This window comes from Scyliorhinus torazame, chromosome 16 (assembly GCF_047496885.1).
Source record: "Scyliorhinus torazame isolate Kashiwa2021f chromosome 16, sScyTor2.1, whole genome shotgun sequence".
In the NCBI taxonomy this organism is placed as follows: domain Eukaryota; kingdom Metazoa; phylum Chordata; class Chondrichthyes; order Carcharhiniformes; family Scyliorhinidae; genus Scyliorhinus; species Scyliorhinus torazame.
In genome coordinates, this window is record NC_092722.1 from 200,180,263 (window position 1) to 200,196,888 (window position 16,626).

The 16,626-nt window shown below is 45.6% G+C and overlaps 1 protein-coding gene across 4 annotated transcripts in view; it reads left to right on the forward strand.

Moving 5' to 3' along the window:
* sh3pxd2aa (SH3 and PX domains 2Aa) overlaps positions 1–16,626 on the forward strand; it is a 395,200-nt gene that overhangs the window by 165,026 nt on the left and 213,548 nt on the right. For all 4 annotated transcript variants that reach the window (XM_072479783.1, XM_072479782.1, XM_072479785.1 and 1 more), the window contains exon 5: positions 7,477–7,568. In XM_072479783.1, coding sequence (XP_072335884.1) covers positions 7,477–7,568 — 92 coding nt within the window. The remainder of the gene's footprint in view (positions 1–7,476; positions 7,569–16,626) is intronic.

The window sequence follows — 16,626 nt, forward strand, 5'->3', positions numbered from 1 at the left end:
CCAATCAGCGGCTCAGCCACAGAGGGCGGTGGAGGCCGGGACGTTGAGTGTCTTTAAGACAGAAGTTGATAAATTCTTGATTTCTCGAGGAATTAAGGGCTATGGAGAGAGAGCGGGTAAATGGAGTTGAAATCAGCCATGATTGAATGGTGGAGTGGACTCGATGGGCCGAAGGGCCTTACTTCCACTCCTATGTCTTATGGTCTTAGGTACACCTTAAAGTTGGTGTGAGCACACGGACGTAAACAAATTTCACCCGCAATAGACAATCAGCAGCTCCGCTCTACTGCCCACTGCTGGATGCTTGTCTTCACTTCAACAGATAGGGTCTCTTGCTCAGTTACACCATCAAGTTAGGGTCAGCACACGGACGTATGCAAATTTCCCCCGCAACAGCCAATCAGCAGCTCCACTCTACTGCCCTCTGCTGGATTCTTGTCTTCCCTTGAACAGCTAGTATCTCTTGCTCAGGTACACCTTCAAGTTAGGGTGAGCACACAGACGTATGCAAATTCCCCCCGCAACAGCCAATCAGCAGCTCCGCTCTACTGCCCTCTGCTGGATGCTTGCCTTCACTTGAACAGCTAGGGTCTCTTGCTCAGTTACACCATCAAGTTAGGGTCAGCACACGGACGTATGAAAATTTCCCCCGCAACAGCCAATCAGCAGCTCCACTCTACTGCCCTCTGCTGGATTCTTGTCTTCCCTTGAACAGCTAGGATCTCTTGCTCAGGTACACCTTCAAGTTAGGGTGAGCACACAGACGTATGCAAATTCCCCCCGCAACAGCCAATCAGCAGCTCCGCTCTACTGCCCTCTGCTGGATGCTTGCCTTCACTTGAACAGCTAGGGTCTCTTGCTCAAGTACACCTTCAAGTTAGGGTGAGCATACGGACGTATGCAAATTCCCCTCCCCCAAAAAGCCAATCAGCATCTCCGCTCTACTGCCCTCTGCTGGATGCTTAGAACCTCAAACATTACAGCGCAGTAGAGGCCCTTCGGCCCTCTAAGTTGCACCAACCTGTGAAGCCACTCTAAAGCCCATCTACACTATTCCCTTATCGTCCATATGTCCGTCCATTGACCATTTGAATGCTCTTAGTGTTTGTGAGTCCACTACTGTTGCAGGAAGAACATTCCACGCCCTTACTAATCTCTGAGTAAATAACCTCCCTCTGACATCTGTCTTATATCTATCGCCCCTCAATTTAAAGCTATGTCCCCTCGTGCTAGACATCACCATCCGTGGAAAAAGGCTCTCACTGTCCACCCTATCCAATCCTCTGATTATCTTGTATGCCTCAATTAAGTCACCTCTTAACCTTCTCTCTAACGAAAACAGCCTCAAGTCCCTCAGCCTTTCCTCATAAGATCTTCCCTCCATACCAGGCAACATTCTGGTAAATCTCCTCGGCGCCCTTTCCAATGCTCCGACATCCTTCCTATAATGAAGCGACCAGAATTGCACGCAGTACTCCAAATGCGGCCGCACCAGAGTTTTGTACAGCTGCAACATGACCTCATGGCTCCGAAACTCAATCCCTCCACCAATAAAAGCTAACAAACCGTACGCCTTCTTAACAACCCTCTCAACCTGGGTGGCTACTTTCAGGGATCTATGTACATGGACACCGAGATCTCTGCTCATCCACACTGCCAAGAATCTTACCATTAGCCCAGTACTCTGTCTTCCTGTTATTCCTTCCAAAATGAATCACCTCACACTTTTCTGCATTCAACTCCATTTGCCACCTCTGAGCCCAGCGCTGCAGCTTATCTATGTCCCTCTGTAACTTGTAACATCCTTCCGCACTGTCCACAATTCCACTGACTTTAGTGTCATATGCAAATTTACTCACCCATCCTTCTACGCCCTCCTCCAGGTCATTTCTAAAAATGACAAACAGCAGTGGCCCTAAAACAGATCCTTGTGGTACACCACTAGTAACTGGACTCCAGTCTGAACATTTCCCATCAACCACCACCCTTTGTCTTCTTCCAGCCAGCCAATTTCTGATCCAAACTGCGAAATCACCCTGAATCCCATGCCTCCGTATTTTCTGCAGTAGCCTACCGTGGGGAACCTTATCAAACGCTTTACTGAAATCCATGTACACCACATCAACTGCTTTACCCTCATCCACCTATTTGGTCACCTTCTCAAAGAACTCAATAAGGTTTGTGAGGCATGACCTACCCTTCACAAAACCGTGTTGACTATCTCTAATCAAATTATTCCTTTCCAGATGATTATACATCCTATCTCTTATAGTCCTTTCCAAGATTTTGCCAACAACAGAAGTAAGGCTCACTGGTCTATAGTTACCGGGGTTGTCTCTACTCCCCTTCTTGAACAAGGCGACAACATTTGCTATCCTCCAGTCTTCTGGCACTATTCCTGTAGACAAAGATGACTTAAAGATCAAAGCCATAGGCTCATCAATCTCCTCCCTAGCTGCCCAGAGGATCCTAGGATAAATCCCATCCGGCCCAGGGGACTTATCTATTTTCACACTTTCCAGAATTGCTAACCCCTCCTCCTTATGAACCTCAAGCCCTTCTAGTCTAGTAGCCTGAATCTCAGTATTCTCCTCGACAAGATTGTCTTTTTCCTGTGTGAATACTGACAAAAAATATTCATTTAGCACCTCTCCTATCTCCTCGGACTCCAAGCACAATTTCCCATTACTGTCCTTGACTGGCCCTACTCTTATCCTAGTCATTCGTGTATTCCTGACATATCTATAGAAAGCTTTAGGGTTATCATAGAATCATAGAATTTACAGTGCAGAACGAGGCCATTCGGCCCATCGAGTCTGCACCGGCTCTTTTGAAAGAGCACCCTACCCGATCTCACACCTCCACCCTAATGGTGCTCCACACTAAGGGCAATTTTAGCATGACCAATCCACCTAACCTGCACATCTTTGGACTGTGGGAGGAAACCGGAGCACCCGGAGGAAACCCACGCACACACGGGGAGAAGGTGCAGACTCCGCACAGACAGTGAACCAAGCCCGGAATTGAACCTGGAACACTGGAGCTGTGAAGCAATTGTGCTAACCACCATGCTACCGTGCTGCCCTTCATCCTTGTTATCCTTGATCCTACCTGCCAAAGACTTCTCATGTCCCCTCCTATCTCTTCTTAGCTCTCTCTTTAGGTCCTTCCTAGCTAACTTGTAACTCTCGAGCGCCCTAACTGAACCTTCATGTCTCATCTTTACATAAGCCTCCTTCTTCCTCTTGACAAGTGTTTCGACTGCTTTAGTAAACCCCGGTTCCCTTGCTCGACCACTTCCTCCCTGCCTGACAGGTACATACGTATCAAGGAGTAGCTGTTCCTTGAACAAGCTCCACATTTCCATTGTGCCCATCCCCTGCAGTTTTTCTCTCCATCCCGATGCATCCTAAGTCTTGCCTCATCGCATCATAATTGCCTTTCCCCCAGATATAACTCTTGCCCTGCGGTATATACCTATCCCTTTCCATCACTAAAGTAAACGTAATCGAATTGTGGTCACTATCACCAAAGTGCTCACCTACCTCCAAATCTAACACCTGCCCTGGTTCATTACCCAGTAACAAATCCAATATGGCCTCGCCTCTCGTTGGCCTATCTACATACTGTGTCAGGAAACCCTCCAGCACACATTGGACAAAAACGGACCCATGTAAAGTACTCGAACTACAGCGTTTCCAGTCAATATTTGGGAAGTTAAAGTCCCCCATTACAACTACCCTGTTGCTTTCGCTCCTATCCAGAATCATCTTTGCAATCCTTTCCTCTACATCTCTGGAACTTTTCGGAGGCCTATAGAAAACCCCTAACAGGGTGACCTCTCCTTTCCTGTTTCTAACCTCAGCCCATACTACTTCAGTAGACGAGTCCTCATCAAACGTCCTTTCTGCCACCTTGATACTGTCCTTGACTAACAATGCCACCCCTCCCCCTCTTTTACCACCTTCTCTGAGCTTACTGAAATATCTAAACCCCGGCACCTGCAACAACCATTCCTGTCCCTGCTCTATCCATGTCTCCGAAATGGCCACAACATCGAAGTCCCAGGTACCAACCCATGCCGCAAGTTCACCCACCTTATTCCAGATGCTCCTGGCATTGAAGAAGACACACTTTAAACCACCTTCCTGCCTGCCGGTACACTCCTGCAGCTTTGAAACCTTACTCATGACCTCACTACTCTCAACCTCCTGTATACTGGAGCTATAATTCAACTTGGCTTCACTTGAACAGCTAGGGTCTCTTGCTCAGGTACACCTTCAAGTTAGGGTGAGCTCACGGACGTATGCAAATTTCCCCCGCAACAGCCAATTAACAGCTCTGCTCTACCGCCCTCTGCTGGATGCTTGTCTTCACTTGAAGAGCTAGGGTCTCTTGCTCAGGTACACCTTCAAGTTAGGGTGAGCACACGGACGTATGCAAATTTCCCCGCAACAGTCAATCAGCAGCTCCACTCTACTGCCCTCTGCTGGATGGAGGGATGGAGTTTAAGACTAGGGAGGTTATGCTGCAATTGTATAAGGTGTTAGTGAGGCCACACCTGGAGTATTGTGTTCAGTTTTGGTCTCCTTACCTGAGAAAGGACGAACTGGTGCTGGAGATTGCAGAGGAGATTCACTAGGTTAATCCCAGAGCTGAAGGGGTTGGATTACGAGGAGAGGTTGAGTAGTCTGGGACTGTACTTGTTGGAATTTAGAAGGATACGGGGGGACCGTATGGAAACGTATAAAATTATGAAGGGACTAGATAGGATAGATGCGGGCAGGTTGTTTCCACTGGTGGTTGAAAGCAGAACTCGGGGGCATAGCCTCAAAATAAGGAGAAGTAGATTTAGGACTGAGCTTAGGAAGAACTTCTTTACCCAAAGGGTTGTGAATCTCTGGAATTCCTTGCCCAGTGAAGCAGTTGAGGCTCCTTCATTAAATGTTTTTAAGATAAAGATAGATAGTTTTTAGAAGAATAAAGGAATTAAGGGTCATGGTGTTCAGGCCGGAAAGTGGAGCTGAGTCCAAAAAAGATCAGCCATGATCTCATTGAATGGTGGAGCAGGCTCGAGGGGCCAGATGGCCTACTCCTGCTCCTAGTTCTTATGTTCTTATTTGAGATAAACCATCTGACAACATGGGAGGTGTGATGGAGCAAGAATGATAAAGCACTTCAGCTGAGAGCCATTGGCATAAATGTGGAATCTGATCTCATGGCTCAGGTTGTATTGCCGTGGGGCATGTTGTGGACAAGTATAACCCAAGGAATGTTCTCTGAAAGAAAATCAGATCAGGCAGCATCTGTGGAGAGAAACAGAATTAATGTTTCCATTCGATAACCTGCCTTTAGAACTAAAAGAGGTTCTCTGTTTGTTCCGTGGGTGCATTGCAAACTTTTCTACAAGAGAAAATACTTTCAGCAACATGGGACCACAGGAAAAGGGCTCGAGCTCTCAAAAACACACAGGTCATAAAATATTTGGAGTTTAAAAAAATATTGTGAAATGCTAAACTGTAGCACAGACTTTCAGTTTAAATCAGAAAGCCAAAAGACACCTGTTTTAGAACATAGAACATAGAACAATACAGCGCAGTACAGGCCCTTCGGCCCACGATGTTGCACCGAAACAAAAGCCATCCAACCTACACTATGCCATTATCATCCATATGTTTATCCAATAAACTTTTAAATGCCCTCAATGTTGGCGAGTTCACCACTGTAGCAGGTAGGGCATTCCACGGCCTCACTACTCTTTGCGTAAAGAACCTACCTGACCTCTGTCCTATATCTATTACCCCTCAGTTTAAAGTTATGTCCCCTCGTGCCAGCCATATCCATCCGCGGGAGAAGGCTCTCACTGTCCACCCTATCCAACCCCCTGATCATTTTGTATGCCTCTATTAAGTCTCCTCTTAACCTTCTTCTCTCCAACGAAAACAACCTCAAGTCCATCAGCCTTTCCTCATAAGATTTTCCCTCCATACCAGGCAACATCCTGGTAAATCTCCTCTGCACCCGCTCCAAAGCCTCCACGTCCTTCCTATAATGCGGTGACCAGAACTGTACGCAATACTCCAAATGCGGCCGTACCAGAGTTCTGTACAGCTGCAACATGACCTCCCGACTCCGGAACTCAATCCCTCTACCAATAAAGGCCAACACTCCATCGGCCTTCTTCACAACCCTATCAACCTGGGTGGCAACTTCCAGGGATCTATGTACATGGACACCTAGATCCCTCTGCTCATCCACACTTTCAAGAACTTTACCATTAGCCAAATATTCCGCATTCCTGTTATTCCTTCCATAGTGAATCACCTCACACTTCTCTACATTAAACTCCATTTGCCACCTCTCGGCCTAGCTCTGCAGCTTATCTATATCCCTCTGTAATCTGCTACATCCTTCCACACTATCGACAACACCACCGACTTTAGTATCGTCTGCAAATTTACTCACCCACCCTTCTGCGCCTTCCTCTAGGTCATTGATAAAAATGACAAACAGCAACTGCCCCAGAACAGATCCTTGTGGTACTCCACTTGTGACTGTACTCCATTCTGAACATTTCCCATCAACCACCACCCTCTGTCTTCTTTCAGCTAGCCAATTTCTGATCCACATCTCTAAATCACCCTCAATCCCCAGCCTCCGTATTTTCTGCAATAGCCTACCGTGGGGAACCTTATCAAACGCTTTGCTGAAATCCATATACACCACATCAACTGCTCTACCCTCGTCTACCTGTTCAGTCACCTTCTCAAAGAACTCAATAAGGTTTGTGAGGCATGACCTACCCTTCACAAAGCCATGCTGACTATCCCTGATCATATTATTCCTATCTAGATGATTATAAATCTTGTCTCTCATAATCCCCTCCAAGACTTTACCCACTACAGACGTGAGGCTCACCGGCCTATAGTTGCCGGGGTTGTCTCTGCTCCCCTTTTTGAACAAAGGGACCACATTTGCTGTCCTCCAGTCCTCTGGCACTATTCCTGTAGCCAATGATGACATAAAAATCAAAGCCAAAGGTCCAGCAATCTCTTCCCTGGCCTCCCATAGAATCCTAGGATAAATCCCATCAGGTCCCGGGGACTTATCTATTTTCAGCCTGTCCAGAATTGCCAACACCTCTTCCCTACGTACCTCAATGCCATCTATTCTATTAGCCTGGGGCTCAGCATTCTCCTCCACAACATTATCTTTTTCCTGAGTGAATACTGACGAAAAATATTCATTTAGTATCTCGCCTATCTCTTCAGACTCCACACACAATTTCCCATCCCTGTCCTTGACTGGTCCTACTCTTTCCCTAGTCATTCGCTTATATTTTACAAACTATCACATGAACTTTGCTTAACAATGAGACAAGTACAGTATCTGTGTTTGTAATACTGTCATGGAATGTTTGTGCAGTTATATATTGACTTTGCTTTCGTGAGTAACTTTCTTATTTACCCACTCTAGTCTCTGGTCCGACTGCCATTGCTGATTTCACAATGTGACGAAGTGCTCCGGTTTTTCGAGTCTCGTCCAGAGGATTTGAATCCACCAAGGGAGTAAGTACTGAGCAGAAAGCTGATGAACCTTAACTAACTGGATGCGTGTGCTGATAGCTGAATTTAAAGTGCATTTAAATCTTTGGTATAACCTGGTGTTTAGCCAATGTGACGATGCTGCAGCAAGGTAAGAGATTAGAAGCTGGATGAACATTGTGTAAGATAGACAGAAAGACAGTCAGCTGCTTCATCAAGCCATTTCTTTTTGGCCAGGATGGAGCCAATCGCAGACCCCAGTATCTGCACAGTTGTAAATTTATTTGGTGTCTCACTAAAAGGTCTGGAGGCTGTATTGTTAAATGTAAACCGTTTATTGGTAATCTATAACTATATACATCCAAAGCACAACTCTGCATTGGTGCTGAATCCATGCTGGCTCCTTCCAGACTACACGACACACAGTTTACCATCATGAGATTGTCTATGGAGGGTCCTACCTCATCATCAAATCCCTACAGTGCAGAAGGAGGCCGTTCGGCCCAGCGAGTCTGCACCGACCCTCTGCAAGTGCACCCTACCAAGGCCCACATTCCCCGCCCTAACCGCACTTAACGTGCACATCCTGGGACACTAAGGGGCAATTTTATCATGGCCAATCCACCTAACCTGCACATCTTTGGACTGTGAGAGGAAACCAGAGCACCCGGAGGAAACGTGCAAACTTCACACAGACAATCACCCAAAGCTGGAATTAAAACTGGGTCTCTGTACTGCCTGACAACAGTGCTAACCATTGTGCCACTGTGCCTTAATCCTAGCTCTGCCCAAGAATCCTTAAACTACACCTCCCCCAAGTCCTGACCCAAATATATTTACAATGCAATCTTTACTGGTTACCCCTTCTCCAGTCTCTGACTTTATAAATTCAGATGGTCTGGAGGCTGAAATCTTGTTCTGTCACATTTGGAAAAATGATTGCATAATAACTCCGTTAAGACCAGGCTTCAAACAAACTCTTGTTTATTTGAACAACGAGAAGGACCGCTGCCAGGGTGTACAGTGCTGCATCTCAGCGTGGGCACCATTGCGAATATCAGTCTGGGCTGTGGGTTTTACAGTCCCGCCGAATAGTTCCTATTGGGTGTGTGCCCGCTCGCTCAATAAGAGAACTTGTATTCGACAAGTTCTCCCATGGGGAGATCAGTGGACGAGGCCCATGTCCTTTGTGGTCGTCATATTACATCCCTCCCCCTTAAGTCAGTTTCACCCCCTGTGCTTCCACGATGAGGAGGCCTCTACCGCCTCTTCACATTCAGCCTCGAGCCGTAATAGGTGGAGCCGTATCTCGAGGTGTGAAACGGATTGGCGATCTTCACTTCCGCGGGGAGCACCTAAGGGTCACCAACGTAGGTTATCCTTAGGCAGTGGCTTTCGGGGGAATTCGGGGGAATACCCGATTCCTCGGCCTCCATGTCAGAATCAGAGTCCCCACAATTGGGGGAGATGGACATAGGGTCCTTTCGTGGTATGGAGAGTGGTTCTATAATCAAATAAGAACCGTGCCAACCTAGTCTCTCGATGAGGCCGCTGCTTCTTCATGCCGTTCTTGAAGGTTGCAAAGCTCATGCTGCCAGTCCGTTAGATGGCAGGTGATATGTTGCCATCCTAATGTGTTTGATTGGTCTGTGACAGACCACAAGAAGATGGTGCAATCCCTCCTATCACCACTGCTCGGGTACAGTGTTGGGCCTGGTTACTGACAGTCTACCAATATTCCTTTGAGCATCACCCTGGAACACGAATAGTCAATACTGCTTTGAGTCCTGTCCCTGGCTCCCTTGCCAGTGCCAATTTATTGATGGAGGCCTGGAATTCCCCACTCGTGCAGGCCATGCCATTGTTGGAGACTAAGACCTCTGGAAGGTCGTGTGTTCTAAATCTGTGTCGAAGTTTCTCAATGGTGGCGAGGGAGTTTGCAGAGGCCATGCGATGTACCTCCATTGGAATGCGCATCCGCCAATATCAGCATCATAGACCCCAAGAAAGACCCGGCGAAGTCTACATGTACATGCCTGGCCACTCCCATGGTGTAGGGAGGCCAAAGGGGGGTGTTTATGGTTTTCCTGGCGTACGTTACATTGGTTAATCAAGTCTGTGATGTGTGTGTCGAGCCCAAACAGAGCTCCTGGCTAGCATCTTCATTTTGGAAACTCTAGGGTGGCCGTTACTTAATTCCATTAGGATTGGAAGTCACCCTGGACGGGGAACCTACCCAGGATCCCCGCAAGATTATACTGTCCTTGACATGAGTTCTTCTCTCTTAGTTAGGTTTGGTTTTATGTCACCAGAGGATTATCCACTGCTCCCTCATTCAAGTTCATGTGTTTTAGCTTTGATAACGTTGGATCCTTCTGTGTCCAAACCTTGATTTGCTTCGCTGAATCCAGGAGGGTTGCTAAGAAATCTAAGGTTTTTTGACTTCTTCTAATGCAGGCAGGGGAGCCAGGATTGTGACCGGGACAGGACTCAAAGCATCAGCGATGACAGTTTGTGTTCCAGGGTGATGCTCAAAGGAATATTGGCAGATTGTCAGTAACCAGGCCCAACACTGTGCCCGAGCGGAGGCGATAGGAGGGTTTGCGCTATCTTCTTTAAAAAGGCCCAATAAAGCCTTGTGGTCTGTCACTATCATAAAATGGCTACCATGGATGTACTGGTAGCACAGTCGCCACACTCCGGCGCCTGTTCGGGAGAATTCAGAATGTCCAATTCACCTAACAGCACGTCTTTCGGGACTTGTGGGAGGAAACCGGAGCGCCCGGAGGAAACCCACGCAGACACAGGGAGAACGTGCAGACTTTGCACAAACAGTGACCCAAGCCGGGAATCGATCCTGGGACCCTGGTGCTGTGAAGCAATGGTGCTAACCACTGTGCTACTGTGCCGCCGAGATCAAAGTGGCTGAGTGGTCTTTCCCTACCCTACATTCGGGGCATTCAGTGTCTGCATTATGTCCCTGGTGAAATTAAATTGTGGTTCAGAGGGTGTGGTGAAATCGGCCACAGGCTTGTAGAGGGTCAGGGTGCAGCTAACTGGAGAACAGTGGAGGAGTGTACGGAGGATTCCTGAATGGTGAAGCTTGGAATTGCCCAGGTAATGAGCCCTAGTTGGAGGAAGGTTGTGTGGGTTGATATGGGGCTATTGCTAACATCACATTATGAGTCTCCAAACAACTAGGAGCTGCTCTCAGAGGGTTAGGAGGAGAGGTTAAGTGTGGGCTCCACATTGAAGTAACTAAATATAAACTGTTTACCTTAAAGGCTGCCTTCAGGAAAACCAGGTTTGCAGTGGGATCTCAGGAAGGTGCCAATCCCTTAATTTGCAAATGCAAAGGGCATGGTGAACGACAGCGATTTTTCTTTACTTTCCCATAAAATAGGCCATGCAGTTCTGGCAAAGCTTTTGATAGAACCTTCCAAACGCTTAACCACTACCACCTCAAAGGACAAGGACAGTGGACTCATGGGAGCACCACCACCACCCCATACAGCTCCAAGCCACACACCACCCTGAATTGGAACTGTATTCTCAATTGCTGCCTGTCACAGAGTCAAAATCCCGGAACTCTTTCTAACAACACCGTGGCTATACCTACACCTCATGGACCTGGGCGGTGCAAGCAGCTCACCATCACCTTCTGGAGGGCAATTCAGGATGGGCAATAAATGCTGGCCTTGCTAGTCTACATACATCTTCTGAAAGAATAAAAATAATTGTGCATTGCAAATGTATTGGAGACTTAGCACAGCATTTAGCATCTAAATTTGTTTGCCTTTACTATTACATTCTGCTTCAGTCTGAACTACAGAAGCATGTCATTGAGACATTTCTTCCATATCCCACCTGCATTCTGCAGGTGTTTTCAGTGACATTGACAGGGAATTTTGGCTGATGTACACTGGGAAATAAGTTGATCCAACTCAAACCCATGATAGTTTACAGACAAGAAAATCTTAAATGAGAAGAACCCAATGCCTTGAAGCATTGTCCTGTCCACTTTACCAACTACATGCACAGAAACATGCATAGAAAATAGAAGCAGGAGGAGGCCATTCGGCCCTTCGAGCCTGCTCTGCTATTCATTATGTTCATGGTGGATCATCAAGTTCAATACCCTGATCCCGCCTTCCCCTCATATCCCTTGATCCCTTTAGCCCCAAGATCTATATCTAATTCCTTCTTGAAATTACACAACGTTTTCGTCTCAACTATTTTCTGTGGGAGTGAATTCCACAGATTCACCGCTCTCTGGGTGAAGACATTTCTCCTCACCTCAGTCCTAAAAGGTTTGCCTCTTATCCTCAAACTATAACCCCTAGTTCTGGACTCCCCACCATCGGGAACATTCTTCTAAATCTACCCTGTCTAATCCTGTCAGAGTTTTGTAAGTTTCTATGAGATCCCCTCTCACTCTTCTAAACTCCAATGAATATAATCCTAACCGACTTAGTCCCTTCTCATATGACAGTCCCGCCATCTCAGGAATCAGCCTGGTAACCTTCACTGCACTCCCTCCATAGCAAGAATATCCTTCCTCAGATAAGGACACCAAAACTGCTCACAATACTCCAGGTGTGGCCTCACCAATACCCTATACAATTGCAGTAAAACATCTCTATTCCTGTACTCAAACCCTCTCGCTATGAAGGCCAACATACCATTTGCCTTCTTTACTGCTGGCTATACTTGCGCGCTTACTGTCAGCGAGTGACGTACTAGGAAACCAAGGTCTCGATGAATATCCACCTCTCTCAATTTACACCCAATCTCGACGCCCGATGCTGCTCTTGCTCATGTATTGCTTGTTTGGCCGCTTGTTCCGCACTGTAACCAATCACTATTTGTTGATGTACCATTGTCAATGTACTCTGTCGATTATTCTTTTGTCTACTCTGTATGGACTGTGTACGTTCCCATGGCCGCAGAAAAATACTTTTCGCTGTTCTTCGGTACATGTGACAATAAGTATCAATCAATCAATTCAATAATAACCTGCCTTCCTATTTTTGCTATCGAAGCGGATAACCTCACATTTATCTACATTATACTGCATTTGCAATGAATATGACGCTGCCTGTCCAAATCCTGCTGAAGCATTTACATTCCCGTACCAGCCTCCCCGAACAGGTGCCGGAATGTGGCGACTAGGGGCTTTTCACAGTATCTTCATTTGAAGCCTACTTGTGACAATAAGCGATTTTCATTTCATTTCCTGGTCACAGCTCACCCTCCCATCCAACTTTGTATCATCTGCAAATTTGGTGATAATACATTTAGTTTCCTCGTCCAAATCATCAATAATGTGAACATTTACTTGAATATTTCCAGTCAAATATCGGCCTCCACTGAAATGTTTGGTAAATATTAGACCTGACCAGCACGTTAACATGGCTGCTAACAGTTGAAGTTAATTTGTAAAAATGAGATAATAATAGATTGGAATTTGTAAGGAAGTTTCTAACAGGATGCTCTGCTAAAATCATAGCCATGATATTTGGTCCTTGCTGTGAATGATAACATCAAATCTATGTGGTGTAAATTCAATATACTGTGTGAGATCACTGGATGGAATCACCAGAAATTTTAAATTGCTCTTTCTGCACAGTAACAGTGAAAGATTGTTAGATTTAGGATTCAGCAGACATTTAACATCGTACATAATGCAAGGTGACAGTGTAAAATGGATATCATTCACTCCATTTTGCTGGTGTCTTCTTTATAAAGAACTCCATATTTACAGGACATAAACATGGCTTGAATTTACGCACCATGCCTCCTTATGGTTCAAACTTATCTAAGCAACATTTTACTTAATAATGTGAATATTGCAATGATTGAGGTGCTGCCCTCTGCTGTTGTGGATTATCTTTGTAATGGTTCAAAAGCAAATAGATTATTTTGTTAAATAATTGAATAGTAGATTGTGATGTGTGTTTGACACAGAAGATATGGAATATTAAGCCATTGCCTCACGCTGCAGCTCTGTAACCTCGCAGCGCCCTCACCTGGCAATCTCATCGCCTCTGAAGGGGAAAATGTTGAGTCAGGTGCTGGATGACAATTCAGACAATAATGTACGGACAGTGGTGGGCCGGGAGGAAGCAAGCATTGAAATAAGGGTAAAATATGTAACTGAGTTGGGATTTTTACAATTTCCACACCTTTGAAATAGAATAATCAGATGTTTGAAATGTTTCATTTTGAACATTAATACGAAAAGTTTGATTCAAATGTCCAGATGGAGGAAACTTTTGATTAACTTGAATTGCTGTTGGATAGATCTCTCCTGGATGGGAAGATCTATTTCCAAACTTGGTGCGCTCCTGATTTTGAATGTCTAACAGCACACAAAACCATTGACCACTCAACCCATAAGACCATAAGACATAGGAGTACAAAGGCCACTTGGCCTACTTAGCATCGTACAAAGATACTTAGATTTAGGATGTAAAGGGCTTGAACGGCATCTGTCAAGAAGAGTTCCAGCTTCTCTGTAGTCAAGAGAAGAGCTGAAAAAGAAGGGAATCATCAAGTAAGTGAAAGCTCCTACAGACTGGATGAGCAGCATGGTATCAGTGTAATAATCTGGAAAGCTGAAAGTATGCTGAGATCCAAAGGTTCTAATTCAAGCTAAAAGGACAAGGGCAGAAAACACATGGGAACACCATGACCTGCAAGTACCTTTCCAAGCCATCCCGACTTGGAAATATATCGCTATTCCTTCATTGTCACTGGGTATTAAAATTCTGGAACCCCCTTCCTAACAGCACTATGGGTGTACCTACACCACATGGACTGCAGCAGTTCAAGGTGGCAGCTTACCACCACCTTCTCAAGGACAATTACAGATGTGCAGTAAATGCTGGCCTAGCCAGCAATGCCCATGAATAAATTTTGAGAAAGCACTGAAGAGATCTCACTGCCCACGCCAAACACCAAAGGGATTTTGCCACAACTTGCCAAGGTAAAGATCTTTATTACCCTATATGTGAAGGATGGTTAGTAGTACGTGAAGCTGGATGAAAGTAGCAGTTTTCTAACTACATTCTGCATGCCTCTCGGGAGGTAAAAATGTTTGAACGTACGGTTTGGCATTTGGATGGCTCCAGAAAAGTACCAATGCAGACAGCATGAGGCAGTCAGTGATCATCCTTGAGTTGGAGCCATAGTGGATGATCTACTAGTCTGTATGTAGTGACACAATGGGTGAAGCCACAGCTGACCGCGATTAAAATCTGGTTCAACTGCTCGAGAGAGCTCACCGGATGAACCTGAAACTGAACAAGAAAAGACTGCAACTGTAAATGCATGATGTTAAGTACATAGATCTCGCGCTGCTAGCAAAACATCTTGCCCAGATCTTGATGAGGTGTGTGCTGTAGCACCGATACAGTGACCAACAATGTGAAAGCTGGGCAACGATTTGTTAGATTCAGTAACCAATGAGCAAAGTTTGTGCCTAATTGTTGTTGGCATGTGAACCATTAGACAACCTCACTGCGAAGGAGGTGTACTGGTAATGAAGCACAGAACATGAAGTAGCTTTCACTAAAATCAAACAACAAGTGATGGCAATGCCAGTTCTTTGACATCAATGATGAAGTCACCTTGCGGCGGGACTCCAGCGAGACGGGTCTTGTAGTAACCATCTTGCAGCAAGGACAACCAGTTGCTTTTGTATCCAGGGTTTTAATGTGAACACAGCGACACTACTCTCCGATTGACAAAGTGTGCCAGAGGGAGAGTAGACTTCCTGAGTGAGACACAGCCAGAGTGAGTGTGGATATCGGGAATTTGAAACTGAGTGGGAAGTCAGTGCAAAGGGGGAAAAGGTTCTTTTTACCTTTTCTCCTTGCTTTATAACTTTCAAATCCTCAGCGAGTGGTCTTGCCCTGCTGTGTAGCAGTTGAGGCTACAAGGGTGAAAGCTGATGGTAAATAGTGGCTAAGGTAATTTAAGGTTTTACTAAACTTATCACTAATAGTTTGAAAATACTTTTTGTGGTTTATGATCTGTAAAGTATATAATTGGTATTAACGTAGACCAGAAAGAAGGGCCCTAGAGAACTGGATATAATCTGATATCAAGTATCTTCCAAATGTTTAATTTAATTTGGTATGGCATGGCTCAAAGTCATGGTTTGCTCTTCTTGCACCACGTGGGAAGTGGTGAATATTTCCAGTGCCCAGCATGTTACATGACGTGCTGGATGAGGAGGGTGAACAGCCAGTGGTCATGGTACACATCGATGCCAATGACATGCGTAAAAAAAGGGATAAGGTCCAAAAAGCAGAATATAGGGAGTTTGGACGAAAACTGAGACGTCGGAGCTCAAAGGTAGTGATCTAGGGATTACTACCAGTGCCACATGCTGGTCAGAGTAAGAATAGCAGGATATATCGGAAGAATACATAGCTGAAGAGATGGTGTGAGGGGGAGGGTTTCAGATTCCTGGGGAGTTGGGACCGGTTCAGGGGGAGCTGGGACCAGTACAAACTGGACAGGTTACACCTGGGCAGCACTAAGACTGATTTCTCAGGGGGAGTGTTTGCTAGAGTGGCTGGAGAGGGTTTAAACTAAAAAGGCAGATGGGTGGGAACCTATGCAATGAGTCAGAGGAGGGGGAAACATGAACAAGAACAAACAGCAGAAAGGGGAATAAGAAAAGTGATGATCAGAGAAACCAAGGGCCAGATTCAAACAGGGCCACTGAAGAATATTGGGAGTGAGACAAATAATGTTAAAAGACAAGCTTAAACGCTTTGTGCCTTAACACACGGAGCACTCGCAATACGGTGGATAAACTAATCGCGCAAATAGATGTAAATGGGTATGATATTATCGGGATTACAGAGACATGGATGTAGGGTGACCAGGGATGGGAACAGAACAGAACATCAAGGGGTATTTAGTACTTAGGAAGGACAGACAAAAAGGAAAAGGCGGTGACATTGGTTAAAGTGGAAATTAATGCAATAGTGATGAAGTCTATCAGCTCAGACATTGTGGAATCTGTCTGGGTAGAGTTGAGAAACACCAAGGGGCACAAAACATGAAT